At 52.6% G+C, this 20,596-nt stretch overlaps 1 protein-coding gene across 6 annotated transcripts in view; it reads left to right on the top strand.

Moving 5' to 3' along the window:
• The window catches only part of ARHGEF12 (Rho guanine nucleotide exchange factor 12), a 1,284,704-nt gene that overhangs the window by 737,075 nt on the left and 527,033 nt on the right, over nt 1-20,596 (top strand). For all 6 annotated transcript variants that reach the window (XM_069614339.1, XM_069614338.1, XM_069614336.1 and 3 more), the window contains one exon: nt 20,295-20,427. In XM_069614339.1, coding sequence (XP_069470440.1) covers nt 20,295-20,427 — 133 coding nt within the window. The remainder of the gene's footprint in view (nt 1-20,294; nt 20,428-20,596) is intronic.

Raw genomic sequence — 20,596 nt, 5'->3', positions numbered from 1 at the left:
GTTTCAGCAGAGCAGCAGGGCTTCACCGGGCAGTTCAACGGTCCAGCAGGATGCAGCAAGCTTCTCTTCACGATTCCCTCATCGGATTTTTCGTCCAGTGGTCGACTCTGCCTTCAGTCCAAGAAGCCTTGCCTTTTAAGAAGGATTCTCCGTTTCATGCTCAACCTAGCTGTCACTCACACAGCAGGACAGCCAGCCAGCCAGCCAGCCAATCAGGACTGGGTGCATTCAGGTAACCCAGGAGACTAAGGACAGGGGAGTGTCGGGCACCTCCCTCCCTCACTTCCTGCCCTGCCAGACACACTGGAGCCAGAGGTGGGTTTCAGTACTGAGCCCGCCAAAGGCTAAACGAACAAAGTGCTTAAACCTGGTTTGGCGCGCAGAGTAAAACCCAAGAAAGACCTCACAAGCAAGAAATGGCGAAAAAAGAAGACTGGCCCATTTTGACCACTGCCAAGTAATGAGGGTAACATAAAAAGGGTCTACTAAGTAACACCCCAGCACGCTTCATAAGATGGGGTATGCTGTATCTACAAAGAGAAAAAGTAAGTAAAGTCAATTTCACTTTACTATTCTTGGGAACAGTAGTTCACACAAGAAAAGGTTTTTAGACCTTATAAGAAAAGGTTTTCTCTGTGACACTGCACTGAAGGTGCTGTGTCACCATACAAAAAGTAGATGCCTACGGAGTTTGGCAGAATCCAAAAACAAAGGAAACGGATATTCATAATCAGATCAAAACGCATGAGAGAGTGAGAAAAAGGGCTTACTCTCTACAGGGTTGAAATGAAAAAGTCCTAAAGTCCAGCAAAAGAGCTTGGGTCTCTAAGGTTGAAGGGAATTAGCACATAAATGAGAATTCTCCCCAACACTGGGAGCACTTGCAGATCAACTCTGTGTTCAGCCAGGTAGTCTGCGAACATGGCTGGTGGAACACATGCAGCAATCTCTTGGCGGGGGAACCCTTCTGGCCTCCTTTGCCTCATGCCCGAGTCTTCACAGATGCGTCTTTGAAGGGTTGTGGTGCACACTGAGAGGATTTGCAGGTGAGCGGCCTCTGGTGTCCATCAGAAGCCCAGTGGCACATCAACAGGCTGGAATTGCGCGCCATCAGGTTAACCCTGAGGGACTTGTCCCAGTCTCTGAGGGAAGCATGTCCTCATTCTGACGGACAACACGGTGGTCATGAACTACCTCAACAAGCAGGGTGGTGTGCACTCACGCCCGTCTGCACAGAAGCGATACAGCTGTGGTTCTGGTTAAGGGAGAACCAAATCTCAGCCTCGGCAGTTCATCTGCCGGAGACAGAGAACACCATGGTGGATGCTCTGAGCAGGCAGAGCACGTTCTCACACAAGTGGAAAATGTGCCAGGAAGTCCTAGAGGATTCTTCGATCTCAGGAGAACCCCAACAGTGTATTTGTTCACCACAGAGTCCAACAGGAAGTGCAAATAGTTTTACTCAAGGGAATTCCCAACAAACAGTGCACTGGGGGATGCGTTTCGAGGGGATTGGGTCCTCTGACGTATTCCATATCTATGACAGTAATCACCACAGCTGTGCTGCTTTGGAAAATCTGCCTGCGTCGATATGCCGTCCTGGAGGGCCTCCGTCGAGCCGACGTCACCCGATGTTATAAGTAGGACGCACGACGCCCGTAGCCTCAATTCTGGTTTTTCCGCAAACGTGTTTGCTTCGGAGATCTCGGCGCGCCTCGATTCTACTGAATCCTGTTCTTTCGGTTCTTCGAACCTGTTTCTTTATTGCTATCGAATATGACGCCTTTGGCTTCTTCCACCCCACAGTCCGGGTTTAAGAAGTGTCGGGTGTGCGGGTCCAAGATGTCGCTGACGGATACGCACAACGCTTGCCTCTGGTGACTCTGGGAGGACCATGATACGGACGACTGTCGACTGCTAATCGCTCATATCGAAGGGCTTGCGGGAGCGTAAGAAGAATCTGTTGGTCGGTAAGGTGGCCAAGCCCCGGAAGTCGCATTCCACTGGTCTTTCGACGGACGATTCGAGGGGCGACTCTCCGCATCGTCGTCGGGAGTCTGGGGGCTCTCGGTCTGGGAGTCGGTCCTGCCATTCTTCTGCCTCTTCGAGGCACTCCAGGAAGTGCCATCACCGGTCACCTTCTCCGACCTCTTCCGAGGACTCCGCCCGTCGGCGGGTTGCTTGTCCCAACAAGCATTCCACTCCTGAGGTATGAGATTCCTTCCTAAAGGAGATGTTGGCGATTTTTCAACCGCAGGGCTCCGGTCCGTCTGCGCCATCCGAGGACGCCGGTCGTGGCTATGCTAGAGACACCGCTCGTCCGCCTTCGGGCTTGAGCAGTCGTCGCGAGCGCCTTCGAGGTCCAGATCGGACAAGGATGGTCGCTCTAGACATGCCTGTTCCAGGTCCTGGTTCTCGATGCCATCGAGACCGTGTGAACCTGTGATGTCTTCGAGGAAGACATCGGCGCCGAGGTCATCGACGGACTCTCTCGAGGCCCCGTCTCCGAGGAAGTCATCAATGCCATCGGCGCCCAGGCTGTCGAAAGAAACGCTCGGGGCTCCGCCCTCGAGGCCTGTGTCAACGCTGTCGCCGCCACGCTTGACATCGACGCCAATTCCATCGACGCCTTTCGGGGTGCTTTTGTCGGGGATGCCTCGTGGTACGGGGGAACCCCCTAGAAAAGCTCTGGCTAAAGCAAAACCTGTCTTTGTTCCTCTTTCGGTTCCCTCTTTCCAGCCTCTGGATTATATTTCTGAGGTGGATGAGGGGTCTGAGGAAGGGGTGGTTCCTGCAGAGGTCCCTGATGACATTGTTTCTGGTCATAGCCAGCTTGAGGAGCTGCGCCAATCATTGTATGACGCCAGTGGGCTCGACACCTCTCCGGAGGTGGAATTTGGTAGGCCTGAGCCTGGCACGCATGCCTACTCCTCTTATATGCGCCAGATGTCGAGGGTCACGGATTACCTGGGGTGGTCTGCCCCTCCTGGGGATTTTCAGCAGGATGACCTGACTGATATCCTGCACCATGGTCTACCAACTGACCCGGTGCTGCCATTCCATATGGCCTTGCAGATAAGGGTGGCTGCAGCTTGGACTTCTCCGGAGAGTCTCCCGGCACTGAACAAGTCCTTGCCGAAGAAATATCGCCCAGCCAGTGGCGACCCCTGCTACTTGACCACGCACCCCACTCCGGAAAGTTTGGTGTTGCAGGTGGCTACGGCCCCCGCAAAGCAGGCGTCGTACCATACCATCCCTCTTGATAGGGACGACAAACGTTTTGACGGCTGGGCGAAGAAGGTATTTTCTTCTGGAGGTATGGCGCTTCAGGCTGCCAACTCCGTTTGTGCCTTGTCTCGTTTCACACACACTCTGTGGAATTTTATTTCCCTAGCGGCTGATCATATTCCCGAAGGGGAAGAACGGGATGGTTTCCTTGCTATCGTGCAGGATGGCAAGGATTCCATGTGCGAATCGGTTCATTCGGGTCTGGACAGGGTTGATTGCGTCAGTCGGTCCATGGCGGCGAGCACCGTAATACGCAGGTTTGCATGGTTGCGGAAGTCGAGTTTTGCTCCTGATGTGCACGCCTGCCTCCTCAACATGCCCTTTGATGGTGAACATCTTTTTGGCAGCAAGGCTGACGAGTCTTAAGAGGTTGCAGACCTCCAAAGCTGCAGCAAAATCGTTGGGCGATGCAGTCCGCCAACCTCCGCCTTTTCGTCCTAGGGGACAGCAATAAAGGGAAGGTTCCTTTCGACATTACTCATCCTTTAGTAAATCGAGAGGAGCTGCCAGTCAAAGGGACAACTGTAGGAGTGCCAGTGGGGGAAAACAAGGTACTCGAGGTGCCAAGGCGGCACGAGCAGTTGCCTCTTTGCCTTCAGGCACTGCCGCAGCCGCCTCTTTGCCTTCAGGCACTGCCACAGCCACTTCAGCTCAGTCATGAGGCCCATGCTTCTCCTTTTGGCGCAGCATCTTGTAGAATGGCGTGCCATTACTTCAGATGTGTGGGTTCTGGAGATCATAGCCCACAGCTACTGTCTTCCTTTCCGTCAGAGGCCTCACGCCAATCCACCAGGGAACCTCTCTTTGAAGAGTCCAGATCCGCTCCTTGCGCAGGAAATTCAATCCCTGCTGGAGAAAGGCACTATAGAACTGGTGCCTGTAGCGGAAAGGAACAAGGGATGGTATTCCCCTTATTTTATTCCTCCAGGCCCTTCAACTTCAGGACTGGTTGGTGTCTCTCGACCTCAAGGACGCTTACTTCCATGTGCCGATCCATCCCAAGCACAAGAAGTACCTGAGGTTCGTGGTTGGCGGCTCGCACTTTCAGTTTCGGGTCCTGCCGTTCGGATTGACCTCCGCCCCAAGGGTTTTCACCAAACTCATGGTGGTGGTGGCAGCGCATCTCAGGAAAGGGGGGATTCACGTCTACCCCTACCTGGGCGATTGGTTGATCAGGGGGTTCTCTCCCAAGCAAGTCCTGTATCATCTGTCAGTCACATGCCACTCCCTTCACAAGCAGGGCTTTTCCCTCAATTTAAAGAAGTCCCATTTGACACCAACACAGCGGCTCCAGTACATCGGAGCAGTGCTCGACACATCCCTGGGGCAGTGTTTTCCTCCCAAGGTGAGGGCTCTTCACATTCAGCAGATGGTGCACAAGTTTCAACTTTCCCAGTATCTCCCAGCGTCCGAGTTCTTAAGACTGCTCGGCCTCATTGCATCCTGCATTCTTCTGGTGCCAGAGGCTCGTCTGCAGGTGAGAACTTTGCAGTGGGCTCTCAAGCTCCAGTGGTCTAAGTCCTCCGGCAGGCTGTCGGACCCTGTTCAGGTGCCGCCCTCTGTCGACCAGTACCTTCTGTGGTGGGCCGTGGAAGGCAATCTGATGAAGGGGGCCCCATTTTGGCTGCCCTGGCCGGAGGTGACGATCGTGACGGATGCATCCCTCATGGGATGGGGAGCTCATGCCAACGAGTTGACAGTCAGCGGTCGTTGGTCTCTGTCGGAGTCCAGACTCCATATCAATCTGTTGGAGCTGAGGGCCATCAGGCTTGCCCTGAAGGCTTTTCTGCCGACTGTGCGAGGAAAGAGTGGCCATGCACTGCCTCAACAAAAAGGGGGGAGCAGGGTCACTTCCTCTATGCAGGAAGGCGATGCAGCTCGAGTTCTGGGCCATCCAGCAGGAGGTTTCGATCTCGGCTGTTCATCTGGCCGGAGAAGACAACGAGATGGCGGACGCTCTGAGCAGGCAGAGCACGATCTCTCACGAGTGGGAGCTGGCTCAGGAGATTCTCCTGGAGATCTTCACCCTTTGGGGGACCCCTCAAGTGGATTTCTTCGGCTCCAGTGTCAACCGGAAGTGCGAAAGGTTCTGCTTGTGGGAATTTCCTCTAAAAGGAGCCTTAGGAGACGTGTTCGTGGTCATTCCCACTGCTGTACGCGTTTCCTCCAGTCCCCATCATCCCGCAAGTACTGCGGAGGTTACGGAGGTTCGGTTCCCGGATGATCCTCATTGCTCCGGTGTGGGCCCGGAGGACGTGGTACCCGGACCTTCTCGACTTGTCCATCTGCCCTCCACGTCATCTTCCCTACCGAGACGATCTGCTCTCACGGGAGGGGGGGTCAGGTTCTCCATCCAGAGGTCAGATCCCTCAACCTTCACGCTTGGCTTCTGAAAGGTTGAGGTATAAGGTTTGGGACCTCCCTGAACGACGTGATGGAGGTGTTGCTCTCGGCCAGGCGGCCGGCGACAAAGTCTCTGTACCGTTGCCGTTGGAGAAAGTTCTGCAACTGGTGCAGAGTTAAGAATGTGGATCCTTTTGAATGTGACATTCCCATGGTTCTGTCTTTTTTGCTTTCCTTGGCCCACAGGGGCTTGCAAGTGGGGACCATTAAAGGTTACCTGGCGGCGCTGTCCATATTTAAGCACTCGTCTGAAGAATGTTCCTATTTTAAGATTCCTTTAATTTCTCCGTTTTTGAAAGGGCTCACTAATGTGTTCCCTCCGTCACCTTTTCTGGTGCCCGGTTGGGATTTGAACCTTGTTCTTAAGTTTCTTATGGGTGCTCCGTTTGAGCCTTTGCATTCTTGCCCTTTGAGACTGTTAACTCTGAAAACTGTGTTTTTGGTTGCGGTTACTCCCGCTCGCAGAGTGAGTGAGTTACAGACACTTTCAGTTAAGCCACCCTTCACTGTGTTTCATAAGGACAGGGTTGTCCTTAGAGTTCGTCTTTCTTTTCTTCCGAAGGTGGTTTCGGAATTTCATTTGAGCCAGAAGGTTGTTCTTCCGGCGTTCTATCCTCCTCCACATCCTGGTAAGGAAGAGGAGAGGCTCCATAGGCTTGATCCTAGGAGAGTGTTGAGCTTTTATATTTCGCGCATGTCCCCGGTCAGAGTGGACGATCAACTTTCATTGGTTACGCTGGAAAGCGTTTGGGGCAAGCTGTGACGAAACAGAATTTGTCTTGTTGGATTATTTTAGCTATCTCCGAGTGTTACCGCTTGGCGGGTAAGGACCCTCCGGCTGGCTTGCGTGCCCATTCTACCAGGGGAGTGGCTGCGTCTACTGCCCTGCAGAGGGGTGTTCCTATGCAGAATTTCTTTTGCGATTAAAGCTTGCGTTCTGCAAGGCCTTGTGTGTCCGACTGGCAGAAAACTAGTGGCACACGTTCTGGGAAAAAACTATTACTGAGGCTATGGGCGTCATGCGTCCTACTTATCACATCGGGTGACGTCGGCCGTCGGAGGAGGTCCTCGGGGACTGCTCATCGTCGCAGATGCCGAAGATTTTCCGAAGCAGCACAGCTGTGGACATTACCTGTCATAGATATGGAATATGTCGTCGGACCATCCCATCGAAAGAATGTTACCAGGTAAGAAAGTAACTTGTTCTTCCTTTTACTGCTCTGGGGAACAGAACAACCTCCTAGTATCTATTGTATATATGTGACCTTACTACTTTGCTATATATACGTATCTCACACTTATTTTCTTTGTATTTATTGTATATACCTTGCCTGTTTTTTCATGCATACAGCATTGTAACCATAGCTGTACTTATTCCTGTCAACTATGTAACATAAGCTTAACAACCCTCTTTATGCCTTCGCGCCCTAATACCTTTGGGTCTGGTGCGCAATATAAATAAACAAACAAACAAGCACATTTATAAGAATTCTCCCTAACTGCGCCGACAGAGCAGCCATGCTTCTCTTGGGAGGGAGAGAGGGCTGTAGAATCAGTACAAATGAAATTGTAATACAAATGATCCAAAGAAATACTGAAACGCGTTGTATTGTAAAAATAAATGATTTATTTCAATACAAGTAGGTCCAGATAAAGCTAGGGGTAAGTACTATCACACAGTATATGTAATCACATTACCAAAACACAACACTATTCTTGAAGTTGCACAGATCAAAGCATAAACCTTATTTGGAACACCTAACAGTAGATCTAGGGAAGGCAAACCTTTATACACATTCAGTATAGGTCACACCTATTTTTGGGGAAAACCAATGGTTATGTTGAGATTACATTCAGTAATGCAAGGGCAGTAGACCCTATCAGTTGTACAATGACTCAGTACAAATCACTTAATCACTTAATCAGTAAACTGGACAATATACTTTTTGTGAATAGTGGAACACTTCTCCAACATGGGATCTGGCATGGATTCACATGCTCATGAATATTCCCCATTGTCAGGCTGGGAATACTCGGTAAGGAGAAAATCAGTTTCAGTTTCACTTCTGAACTGTCTTTCTCCTAATAACCAATCACTGGTCTCTGGGTCATACTGCCCCCAACCAATGACTGCCCTCTACCTAAGCCCCTCCTCTGGCAGCCATCTTCAGATTTTTACTGCACGTTCAAGTTTTGGGAGTCCTTGTGCTATAGTTCTCGAGCTTTTACTGCGTTTTGCGATCGAGCCTCAAGCTCCACCGTTTCTACTTCTGATCAATTGGGACCCGTTTCGGAATTTTCTATGCCCCTCAAGGGCAAAGTTTTCATCAAGTTTTGCTTCTTGGAGGATTCCAGAAGATCTTTGATGCCTACCCTCCGTGCACATGGCCCAGGACAAAGGAAACACAACCCCTAGATCCAAGCTGTTCAGGAGCTGCCCTGGATGCGGATTGCAGAATGTCTTCAAGGAGGATGAGCATTCCAGATGTCTCTACTGCCTTCACGAAGACAAAACTCATGTGGAGAAGGACTGTGCGTTTTGCAAGAACATGTCGGAACGGATCATGAGGGATTGGCTTGTCCGGCTCACCAACTGGCTGGAAGGGAAGAGCCCAGCGGTAGGTGACAAGAAGAAGAGGTCCGAGCGGCCTTCTAAGACCTTTGAGGGCGCTCTGGCGACGGGGGCCCAACATAAGGCAAAGCACTGCGAGTCAGCGGGCACCAGGAGCGCCGATCGGTCGGGCTCCTCGGCTGCCAGTCAGGGTGCACTTTCACCGACGCCATCAACCACGAGCCAAAGCTCTGGCTCGGGGAAGAGAAAATCGGAGAACCCGGGTAAGCTTCGGGAGAAGCCCTGGTTGATCCCGATGGAGACAGTTGAGGGGGAGCGAGGTGGTGACCCTCTCCCCAAGGTGAAAGCCTCAGGCACGCCCAAGGTCGTCAAGGTCCTGAATCACCCGGCTAAGGCCTCTATCGAAGGAGTCGCGGCAGTGTCCCAGTGGAGGCGACCTCAGGGCCTAGAGTTTCCCTGCCACCACGGAGGGAATCATCTTTTCAGCCCATCGATAAGACCCCCGTGAAACCCCAGGTGGAGAAAGAGGGGGGGGGGGCACGGTGGCCATCACGGACACGGATACAGCCTCTGAGGAGGAGCTGGCTGGAGTCACGAAGATCCTGAACAAGAAGTTTGAGGAAGTCCGGTCCCATGGGAGGGATCCTGACAATGCGGACAAGGAAAGCGACGGTGGTGTCGACGAGCCTGTGGAGGCAGAGAATTCCACTCCCCGGCCGTCGCTCACGTCGCAGCTGGTACCTGGGCCACAAGACAACTCAGGAGCGATCTTGATGGCGATCCAGGCCTTGTGTACGGAGATGAGGACAAGATTGCCCTTATTAACAACGGACGATCCAGCAGAGCCTGGACCATCGAGAAGCCCTCCAAGCAAACAGAGGAGAGTCTATCCTCCCCCGCCAAGCCAGCCTTCTCAACCTTCATCGCCCTCTCCTGATCCGAGGGATGACACAGGGACGGATGGCGAAGGTGGTGACGACTGGATGGGCCTTCCATCACCACCTCCTCTGGCCTCCCCGCCCGACGAAATTGGCTCTTTCTATGCCATGATCGCCAGAGCATCCAAGCTCTTCCAGCTCTGCCCCGAGGAACAGAAGGAAGGTTTCCTCTATCAATGGCGTGAGGCCAAGAGGAAGACAGTCATCTCGATTCCCTTACTCAACATCTGGGACGAGGGGCTGTCGCTCCTGAAGAACCCGGCCACGACCCCCGCCAGGAGACATCGGTACGGGAAGTAACAGGTCCCGGACTTCCCCCCCGTCCCCCCATGTGCCTTAGGGCGCAGCTGACCCAGGATTCGGTCGTCTCCGCGGCGGCCAAGTAGAAAGCGGCGGGGGCGACGGCCTCAACTTCGACCTCCCCGCCGAACGGCGAGGGGAAGAAACTGGACGCCATGGGACGACGGGTCATCTCGTCGGCGGCCAAAGCCTTCTTGATTGTGTCTCGCTACGACTGAGAGCTGTGGTTTTAAGATCGCTCCCCTGCGGGACTTCTTCCCGGACGACAAGAGGGCTGAGGCCCTGGAGATCCTACAGGAAGGCGAGGTGGCGTCGGACCACGCCATAACGGTGGCCATGGACATTGCTGACACCAGTTTTCGCCAGATGGGCAACAGCGTTTGCCTTTGCCGGCGTGGTTGGCTCAAGTCAACCGATTTCCGCCAAGACGTGCAGACCAGGGTTCTGGACATGCCCTTCGACGGGAACAATCTGTTTGACGAGTCACTACAGGCCATCAAGGCCGACACAGACGGCTCGGGCCTTGGGGGTTCTGCAACGACGACGGCCGACCATTCGGAACTCCGGAGGCAAGCAAGGCACCTCCACAGGATTCGGCGGCGGCTCCTCGACGTACCGCCAGGCGGCCCGCTCCTCATTGCAGGAGGCCTACAGAGCACCAAGTGCCTAGCTCCAGTGGCGGCGCAGCTGTGCCTGCAGGGGATCCACGTCTACCCCTACCTGGACGACTGGCTCATGCGAGCAAAGACGAGAGAACTCGCCGTCGGGCACACTGCAAAGATGGTCCAATTGCTCGCAAAGCTGGGATTCTCGATCAACTTTGCGAAATCCCACTTAGTGCCGTCGCAAGTCGCCCTGTTCCTGGGAGCCAGGCTGGACACAGTGGTGCATTGGCCTCTCCGTCAGAAGAATGGTTGAAGGCCAACCTGGGCGAGGTGCAACGGCTGTCGACCATGGACGTTGCCAGGGTGTGAGGTCATCAAGTCCCTGCTCGGCATGATGTCCTCGTGCATCTACCTCGTGCGCCTGTGCAGGTTGCGGATGCGTCCACTACAAGAGTTCCTCGACGCCTGTTGGATGCAGGCGACAGGCCGCTTCAAAGACAGGATCTCTCTCGATGAGACCTTCCGCCAAGCGATCTGGTGGTGGGGCACCCGCACGCATCTGGCGGCGGGTATGGACTTCCAGACCCTGGCACTTCAGGAGACGGTGACGACGGACGCCTCACTGGAGGCATGCGGGGCGCACTCCGGACATCTTCACGCAAGAGGCCTTTAACTCCTGGAGGAGAGGTCACTATACATCAATGTCCTGGAGCTCCGGGCCGTGTTCTGGGCCCTCAGGTCGTTCCTCTGTCCCTCAAGAGCAAGGTGGTGAGGATCTTCACGGACAACACCACCACGATGTTCTACATCCGGAAGCAGGGAGGCACCAGATCCCCAGCCCTATCCAAGGAAGGCCAGAATCTGTGGCACTGGGCCGTCGCCCAGGGGATGTTTCTGGTACCCTTCCATCTGGCAGGAATAAAGAACACCATCGCCGACTCAGTCAGCAGGGAGCTACGCTCGTGCCAAGAGTGGGAGCTGCGTCAGGATCAAGTGGATCTACTTTACCAACAATGGGGCAATCCCCAGATCGACCTATTCGCGACGGCGGAGAACACAAAGTGCCGGAGGTTCGCCAGCAGGTTTCCCCAGCCGGTGAGCATAGCCGATGCCTTCTCATTCCCCTGGGATGGCCTGTTCCTGTATGCTTTCCCACCGTTGATGCAGGATGATCCTCGTACCGGTGTGGCCGAGGCAGATCTAGTTCCCGGACCTTCTGGACATGTCGGCGTTCCCCCCCACCTCCCAGTCAAACTGCCGACGGACGTGGACCTCCTCACCAGAGAAGGAGGTGCCATCCTCCACCACGACCCCGGGTCGCTGAACTTGCAGGCCTGGCTCCTGCAGCACTAGAGTTTGGAGGGTACGATATCCCAGCCGACTGCAAGGAGGTGCTTGCAAAGGCCAGGGCGTCCTCAACTCTCAAGTGCTATGGACACAAATGGAAGAGGTTCTCTGTCTGGTGGATGTCAAGATACATCTGGCGGCGATTTCCCGCTACACCAGGGCGATCATCTGTGGTCTCATCGCCTGGTGAAGGAGTTTATGAAGGGACTGTTCCGATCATTCCCGCCGGTGAAGGCTCCGGCTCCGGCGTGGGATCTCAACGTGGTGCTGGGCAGACTCATGGGGCCGCCATTCAAGCCTCTGCATTCGGCACTGTTGAAGTTCCTATCGTGGAAGACAGCGTTTCTTGTGGCCATCAGCTCTGCACGACGAGTGGGAAAGATCCAGGCCCTCTCCTGCAGACCACCCTACCTGACATTCCACGAGGTGAGGGTGGTGCGGAGGACGCACCCCTCTTTTATGCCCAAGGTGCCGTCAGACTTCCATCTCAACAAGCCCTTGATGTTACCTGTTTTCTTCGCGTCGCCTTTGTCGCCGACCAAGAGGACTTTGCACTTGCTGGATGTGGCTAGTGCGCTGAAGTTCTATGTGGACAGCACAAAGAGTTTTCAGAAGACCTCACAGATGTCTGTGAACTTTGGGACTGTGAACCAAGGGAAGGCCTTCTCGAAGGCTTTCATTTCCAGATGGCTCTCCGGCTGCATCATGCACTGCCACTGGTTGGCAAACCGACCGTTGCCCGGCCGTCCGAGAGCCCATTCGACCAGAGCAATCGCTGCTACCACGGCGTTCTTGTCTGGTGTGACCCTGCTGAACATCTACAGGGCTGCTACGTAGAGGTCGACGCACACCTTCACGAGATTCTACTGCGTCGACCGGGATGCCAGGGAGGAGTCCAGAGTCAGCCAGGCAGTGCTGCGCAACCTGTTCGCCTGAAGTTGGGCCTAGTGAGGGGGTAAGAGATGCTTAATATTGAGTTGAATGTAAATGCTTAATGTTGAGCCTTGCCACCTCCCGTGGTTGTGCATGTGTGTACTGCTATGTATTTGTGTATTCATGAGCATGTGAATCCATGCCAGACCCCATGCTGGAGAAGGAACAAAATACTTACCTGTAACTGTTGTTCTACAGCATGGGTCTGGCATGGATTCACATGCAAACCCTCCCACCTACCCCTCTGCGACTCTTCTCTTGGTCCTACTGCCACTTTACGTGCTACCAAATCTGAAGATGGCTGTCAGTGGAGGGGCTTGGGTAGTAGAGGGCAGTCATTGGCTGGAGGCAGTATGACCCAGAGACCAGTGATTGGTTATTAAGAGAAAGACAGTTCAGAAACGAAACTGAAACTGATTTTTTCTTTACCGAGGATTCCCAGCCTGACGACAGGGAATATTCATGAGCATGTGAATCCATGCCAGACCCATGTTGGAGAACAACAGTTACAGGTAAGTAACTTGTTCCACACTGGGGCCATCGGAGGTTTCGCCCTCCACCGCCTTTTCATCCATCACCCCCTTCCCCCGAGGGAGGATACAGACCTGGACACGGCGACGATGGGAATGGGCACGGACGACGACGGGTTAGGAGACCTCCCGTCTCCGCCGCCCAGAGCCTTACTGCCCGACGAGATCGGCTCGTTCCATGCCATGATCTCTAGGGCCTCTGACCTGTTTCAACTGACCCCTGAGGAAAAGAGGGGTTCCTGTACCAGCAATGTGAGGCAAAGAGGAAGAACATGCTGTCGATTCCTCTGTTGGATGACATTTGGGACGATGGGGCTGTCCCTTATGAAGAGGGACCGGTATGTAAAGAAGTACAGGGTGCCGGACTCTGCACCCAAGTGTTTGAGGTCCCAGCCTTCCCCGAATTCAGTAGTCTAGGCGGCGGCGAGGAAGAAATCCTCTGGCTCTGTGGCATCGGCGGCTTCCTCCCCTCCGAACAGCGAGGGGAGAAGTTGGATGCCATGGGAAGACGAGTCATCGCATTGGCAGCTACAACCATCAAGGCGACCAACGCCCTCGCCATCGTAGGGCGCTACGACAGGGAGCTCTGGTTTAAAATTGCTCCCCTCCTGGACTTCCTTCCTGATGACAAGAGAGCAGAAGCGTTGGAGATCCTGCAGGAGGACGAGGTGAAATCGCACCATGCCATTACAGTGGCCACAGACATTGGATTTCGCCGAATGGGCAACTGCGTTTGACTGCGTCGGCAGAGATGGTTGAAGGCCACCAACTTTCGCCAGGAGGTGCAGTCGTGGGTATTGGACATGCCCTTCGGGGATAATTTGTTAGGGAAGACCGTGGACGAGTCCCTCCAAGTCATCAAGGCAGATACCGAGACGGCTCGTGCCTTGGGCACGCTTCAACAGCGACGGCTGTACTTTGGACCTTCGGAGGAAAATTCCAAGGTTCCTTCAAGGGCTTCGGCAGAAGCTCATCATCTTACCGTCAACCGTCCTGCTCTTCGGCCCAGGAAGCCTACAGGGGCTGCAGCAAGTCCAGAGGAGGTCCCCATTGTCGCCAAGGTCCCCAAGGCGGCGCATTGGTGGCGAAGCCAGATTGAACCGGTTGTAACGTTGGGCCCCCACCCGTGCACCCCAGTGGGAGGCCGGCTGCCAAACTTCGGCAGCGTGTGGAAGTCCATCTCCACTGACCGTTGGGTGCTGGACGCTCTGGCCCACGGACACACCCTGGAATTCCAACGAAAGTGTCAGCGCATTCCACTTGTGGCCAGACAGGAACACCACGTCCCTCAGCTTCTGCTCAGAAGCGAGCCATGCTGAGGAAAGGCGCGATAGAGCTCGTTCCAAAGAGGCACCGGGGCTCCGGAGTTTACTCTCGGTACTTCCTCGTCAAGAAGAAGACGGGCGGTTAGAGGCCCATCCTGGACCTCCGCTGTCTGAACAAGTACATCAGATCCCAGAAGTTTCCGATGGTCACCCTTCAGCACGTGCTAGGACAGCTGGAAGAAGGGGATTATCGTCGCTGGACTTGGAGGATACCTACTTTCATATCCCCATTCGCAATGCACACTAAGTTTCTGCACTTCGTGGTGCAAGGGCAAAATTATCAGTTCAAGGCCCTTCCCTTCGGATTGAAGTTGGCACCAAAGGTTTTCACCAAATGCCTGGCACCAGTGGTGGCACAGCTGCGTCTACGAGGGATCCACTTTTACCCCTACCTGAGCGACTGGCTCATCAGAGGGAAATGGAGGGAGACCGCCGTCGCACACATGGCGGAGACCGTCCAGCTGCTGACAGAGCTGGGGTTCTCGGTGAACTATGCACAATCTTGCTTGGTGCCATCGCAAGACGCACTGTTTCTGGGGTCCCGACTCAACAGTGTCACGCCTGGCATCTCCGTCGAAGGAGAGGATAGCGGCCATCCTGGGCGAGGTACACCGGCTGTTGACCCTGAAGATCACAAGGGTGAGGTCCATCAAGTCCCTTCTCGGCATGATGTTGTCATGCATATGCCTCATTCAGCTGTGCAGGTTGCGGATGTGGCCACTGCAAGAGTTCATCGATGCCCATTGGATCCAGGTATCAGGGAGCTTCGAGGACCAGATCTCTCTCGACAAGGATTTCCGTCGAGCAATACAGTGGTGGGGAGTCTGCGCACATCTGTCGGCGGGCACAGACTTCCAGACCCCACCTCATCAGGAGACGGTCACGACAGAAGCCTCCCTGGAAGGATGGGGTGCGCACACCATAAGTCTCCACACAAGAGGCCTGTGGCTACCGGAGGAGAGGTTGTTGCATATCCACATGCTGGAGCTGCGGGCAGTGTTTTGGGCCCTCAAGTCTTTCCTTCCGTCCCTCAAGGGCAAGGTGATACGGGTCTTCACGGACAACACCACCATGATGTTCTACATCCGGAAGCCGGGGGGCTCCAGGTCCCCAGCGCTCTCCAGGACCTCTGGCACTGGGCAGTTGTCCAGGGGATGTTCCTCGTCCCGTTTCATCTTGCAGGAGTGAAGAAAACCGCTGCCGACTCCCTCAGCAGGGAGCTGCGCGCTTGCCACGAGTGGGAGCTGCGCGCTTGCCACGAGTGGGAGCTGCGGCAGGACCAAGTGGATCTTCTGTTCCATCGATGGGGCAATCCCCGGATCGATCTGTTTGCGACGGCAACGAACACCAAGTGCCAGAGGGTCGCCAGTAGGTTTCCCCAGCCGGTGAGCATGGGGGATGCATTCTCATTCCCCTGGGACAGCCGTTTCTGTAGGAGTTGCCTCCTTTGCTGTTATTTCTTTGGCTCCTCGAACAGTCCCGGTGCAGGCTGAGCCTCGTCGCCCCAGCGTGGCTGAGACAGATATGGTACCCGGATATTCTGGACTCGTCAGCGTCCCCTCCAGTCAAGCTTCTGGCGGCCGCAGATCGCGCCAGAGAAGGAAGTGCGATCCTGTACCACGACCCAGGGTCGCTGAACTTGCAGGCCTGGCTCCTGCAGCGCTAGAGTTTGGAGGATACTATATCCCGGCGGACTGCAAGGAGGTGCTTGCCAAAGCCAGGGCTTCGTCTACACTGAAATGTTACGGACATAAGTAGAAGAGGTTTGCTGTCTGGTGCCGTGCACAGAAGATCGACCCTCTACGGATTACGCCTCTGCAGGTACTGCGGTATTTACTGTCGCTGGCCATGGCAGGGCTGGCTCATGCCTCCATCAAGCTTCATCTGGCGGCTATCTCTCGCTACACCAAAACTATGGGACGGTCGTTGTTATGGTCACACCGCCTAGTCAAGGAGTGCATCAAAGGACTTTTCCGTTCGTTCCTGCCGGTGAAGGCTCCGGCCCCAGCGTGGGAGCTCAATGTGGTGCTTACTAGGCTCATGGGTCCACCGTTCAAGCCTATGCATTCTGCACCACTGACCTTTTTGTCGTGGAAAACTGCTTTTCTTGTGGCCATCACCTCTGCACAATGAGTGGGAGAGATCCAGGCCCTCTTGTAAACCACCTTACTTGACATTCCACGAGACGACGGTGGTGCTACGGACGCACCCCTCTTTCATGCCCAAGGTTCCATCTGACTTTCATCTAAACGAGCCCTTGGTTTTACCTGTATTCTTCCTGACGCCTTCGTCGCCGGCTGAGAGGACTTTGCACTCGCTGGATGTGACTAGAGCACTGAAGTTATACGTGGACCGCACAAAGAGTTTTGGAAGACGTTGCAACTTTTTGTGAATTTGGCCCTGTGAACCATGGGAAGGCCCTCTCCAAGGCTTCCATTTCCAGGCGGCTCTCCGGCTGCATCACCCATTGTCACCAGTTTCCAAACCGACTGTTGCCTGGCCGTCCGAGAGCCCATTCGACCAGAGCGATCGCTGCTACTACGGCGTTCCTGTCTGGTTTCCCCTCCTGGACATCTACAGGGCTGCTATGTGGAGTATGACGCACTTTCACGAATTTCTACTGCGTCAACATGGATTCCAGTGAGGATTCCAGAGTCGGCCAAGCAGTGCTGCGTAACTTGAAGGTGAGCCTGGTGAGCAGTTAAGAGAAGCTTAATGTTGAGGCTTGCCACCGCCCGTGGTTGTGCATGTGTGTACTGCTATGTATTCGTTATTCATGAGCATGTGAATCCATGGCAGACCCCATGCTGGAGAAGGAACAAGTTACTTACCTGCAACTGTTGTTCTCCAGCGTGGGTCTGGCATGGATTCACATGCAAACCCTCCAGCCTACCCCTCTGCGGCTCTTCTCTTGGTGTTACTGCTACGTTACGTGCTACCAAATCTGAAGATGGCTGCCAGAGGAGGGGCCTAGAGGGCAGTCATTGGCTGGGGGCAGTATGACCCAGAGACCAGTGATTGGTTGTTAGGAGAAAGACAGTTCAGAACTGAAACTGATTTTTTCTTTACAGAGGATTCCCAGCCGGACGACGGGGAATATTCATGAGCATGTGAATCCATGCCAGATCCATGCTGGTGAACAACAGTTACAGGTAAGTAACTTGTTCCTTATTCCATTTGTAGTAAAAACCTTTTACTACTTTTGGAATAACACAGTTATACTAGGTGAGTAAAACCTATGGGTGTAATATTCAATTACAGGTGCTTTTGAAAGCAGTGAAACACACATGGAGATGAGCAATAACTCTTGTAACGTATTTTTGGATGGCACACAGCTCACTCAAGTTAAGTAAAACCCATATACTTTTTCAATCTCACAAGCAGTCCAGATTAGATCTTTCCCAGCTATAAGGATAACTGATTTATGACTTATAAGCGACAGTTAGAACCACAGACTCTGGGTTAGATAGCCAGGGAAAGTAAACCCTATTGTACTTTACTGAATGACTCAGTTATTCTAGGTAGGCAACAACCTAATACAGATTTATTCTTGACATGCTATCAGCAAGTCCGGGGAAGCAAGACCTAAGTTGGGGAACACTCTTACAATTATCCTGCAGAAATGATCTGGTGAAACCAACACATTGTTTTTGGGAAGAGGCAGAACCTAATCACAGGAGAGTAATATACCTTCACATCTTATTTCTATTAGAATGGCAAAACAGTTTCTAAGGAAGAAAAGATGTTCACCATACTTTTAAGAATAGTGCATCACACATCCAAGGTAAGTAAGAACTTTTGTAACTATTCACTCTTAGTTACAGCTACCATCCAACTCTTTACAAGTAAGTAACCTTTAAACACTTTTTTTTCTTTTCTAGGAAAAAGGCCCAATCCTTTCAAAAGTCTTTCCCTTGTTCTTGGAGCATGAGTGTTCTCAGTGGCAGAAGGGGGGTCGCTAGGGATTAGTAACCAATAGACGGTGTCCGAATAGGTTCTTTAGTAGCAAAAGTCAGAGTACATTAGGAAAACTGGACAAACAGGTGAGTAGTTCTAGGGTTAGAAGAGGGTCGAGGGGCTTTGCAGAAGACTCCCTAGCAGGATTCTAGCAGTGGGACTGAGTGCACTGGATGAGAGGCCTCCCCATCACAGAAAATACCCCACAGCTACACATAATTCCTAACAGGCTTAAGGTAAGTACATACCCAAACCAACACATTACCTTAGCATTGAAGAAGATTTTGCAGCAGGACTACTTCAGGATCTGTAGCCAAATACCCGGTCAGTGGATTCCTTGTCGTGGTGACTGAAACCAAGACATCAGAAGGAACTTTGCAGCAGGGATCAATGAAGGAGGCTCTAGACAAGGTTTACCTCGCGACCGAACATGGTTCTGCAGATTTGGTGCCTTTTTAAAGGAGCACAGAAGAAGACAGAAAATCACGGTTGAATTCTCGTCATTACAAAGGTCCAGCACTCTGTTGAGTTGCATGGCTCATAATGCAAGTCTGTTTGAGTCTAGTGCGTTTCACCAGGCTCTGGGTTGGCGTCTTAATTTTCGGACTCCCAAGGTTGATTGGAAGGAAGGGCTACAGCAGGCTCGGGTTAAACGGCAGGCTCTCTGGTCCCTGGAAATTCTCTGCCGCTTTTCCTTCATCATCCTCTTCGGTTTAAGTTCCAGTTGTTCACTACTCTTCAGCTTTCAGGTTTGCAGTATTTATCAGGAATTACAACACAACTGCTGCCTTCTCTCACTGCATTTTACAAGAAGGTGCGGTCTGGTTGTCCAACCAGGACATCCAGCCCCCCTACTGGGATTTCTCCCCTTTCAAGCAAGGTGTAAGAAGAAGGGCTGTGGATTTTATAACTCCTGCCTCGCCTCCTGCCCTCACAGACAGACTGGAGCCTGAGTGGGGAGTCCAGGGTACTCCCGCCGAAGATAAAAATCACACAAAGGAATTTACTACCCTGGATGTCAGGGGAACGAACATGAAAGGACAAGAAACACTAAAATGGCAATAAAAGACCAGGGCCATTTTGGTAAAATGATCACCCTCAGATGCCCTTATTGCAGCTGCGGTAAAGGTGCACCAAATTAATACAAGGTATCACTGCCACCAGCCATTGAAGGTAAGCTTATCACTGTAACTGAATTGTTACAGTTTTAGTGTGAATGGGATACATTGTATCTCCCCAGCACTCCAGATAATGTGGGGTGTGCTAGCTTCACAGAATACAATGTAAAAGGGATCCAAAGATCCTTTCTACCCTTGGGAATAGTAGTTCTCTTAAGGTTAGCAAAAGAAAGTAAAATGGGGAGCCCCTAGGGGCTATAACTTTAAAAAGACACTGTGGAGAATCTTAAAAATTAGACCCCCTAAAGAAAGTTAAAGATTATGTGAGTGTGGAAAAACGTTCCCACTCACTGAGGTATTTAGGAAAAATATCCCACTAGTAAAGCAAACAGTTCTGGGGTTGACCCAGGTCAGGAAGATTTACCAGTTCTGTGAAAATCTTACCCAACATGGGACAAGAGGTGCTAATACATCACTTTGCTTCTGTTCCTTCATACAGCCCACCACCAGCTCTGGGTACTGCTCGCTAGTGTATGCACAGCATGTGATTCTAAGCAGATTAGCAAGCATCAGAAGACATGCATTACCCAAAATAGTGTACCCAAATATATATATATCCATATCCATATCCTTCTACCCCAAGAGGGGAGGAAGGGTTGTGCGCATGTGAATCTGTGCAGATACAAAATCTCAGAAATGCTATTACGGTAAGTAATGCATGTCATTGCCATTCAGTCCAAAAATATCAAGATATGACCTTTGCTCCATATCGTCCAGCTCCCAAGTTCAGTACTCCCCACAGTGATTAACGTTACCTATCAACACTGTTGCTTACTTTCTTTGTTTCTTGCTTCCTCTTCTGTCCAATCCCTCACCCTCATGCCAGCCTGTGCCGTTTATCACAAAGTCATTAGCCATAGTCATTCACCACACACTGTTTGATACACTCATGTTTGTCTCTTTGTACACTATCTCCAGGTTTGAAGCAAGCAGGAGAGTCCGTGTCCTCAGCCGATTCATTTGATAGCACGCCACGCACTCCTATTAACTTTTTTGACTTCTCATCTCCTGTACTGGACCACCTGCAGGAAGAAGAGTCCCCTCTTGAAAGGTACATGCAGTATTACTTGCTAGACTTTTTTCACATGTAAAAAGTGGTGTTGCACTTTATGGAGAGGGCTGCTTACTAAGGGGATAGTTGGGTGGGCGTAGTACTCAATGTGGGCGTCAAACCTCCTTTCTTAACTGGAGTTGCTATGTTTGTGTTAAGGTAGTTGTTA

This window comes from Ambystoma mexicanum, chromosome 9, assembly GCF_040938575.1.
Source record: "Ambystoma mexicanum isolate Mex_15411 chromosome 9, UKY_AmexF1_1, whole genome shotgun sequence".
In the NCBI taxonomy this organism is placed as follows: Eukaryota; Metazoa; Chordata; class Amphibia; order Caudata; family Ambystomatidae; genus Ambystoma; species Ambystoma mexicanum.
This window is presented reverse-complemented; position numbering and strand designations above follow the sequence as displayed.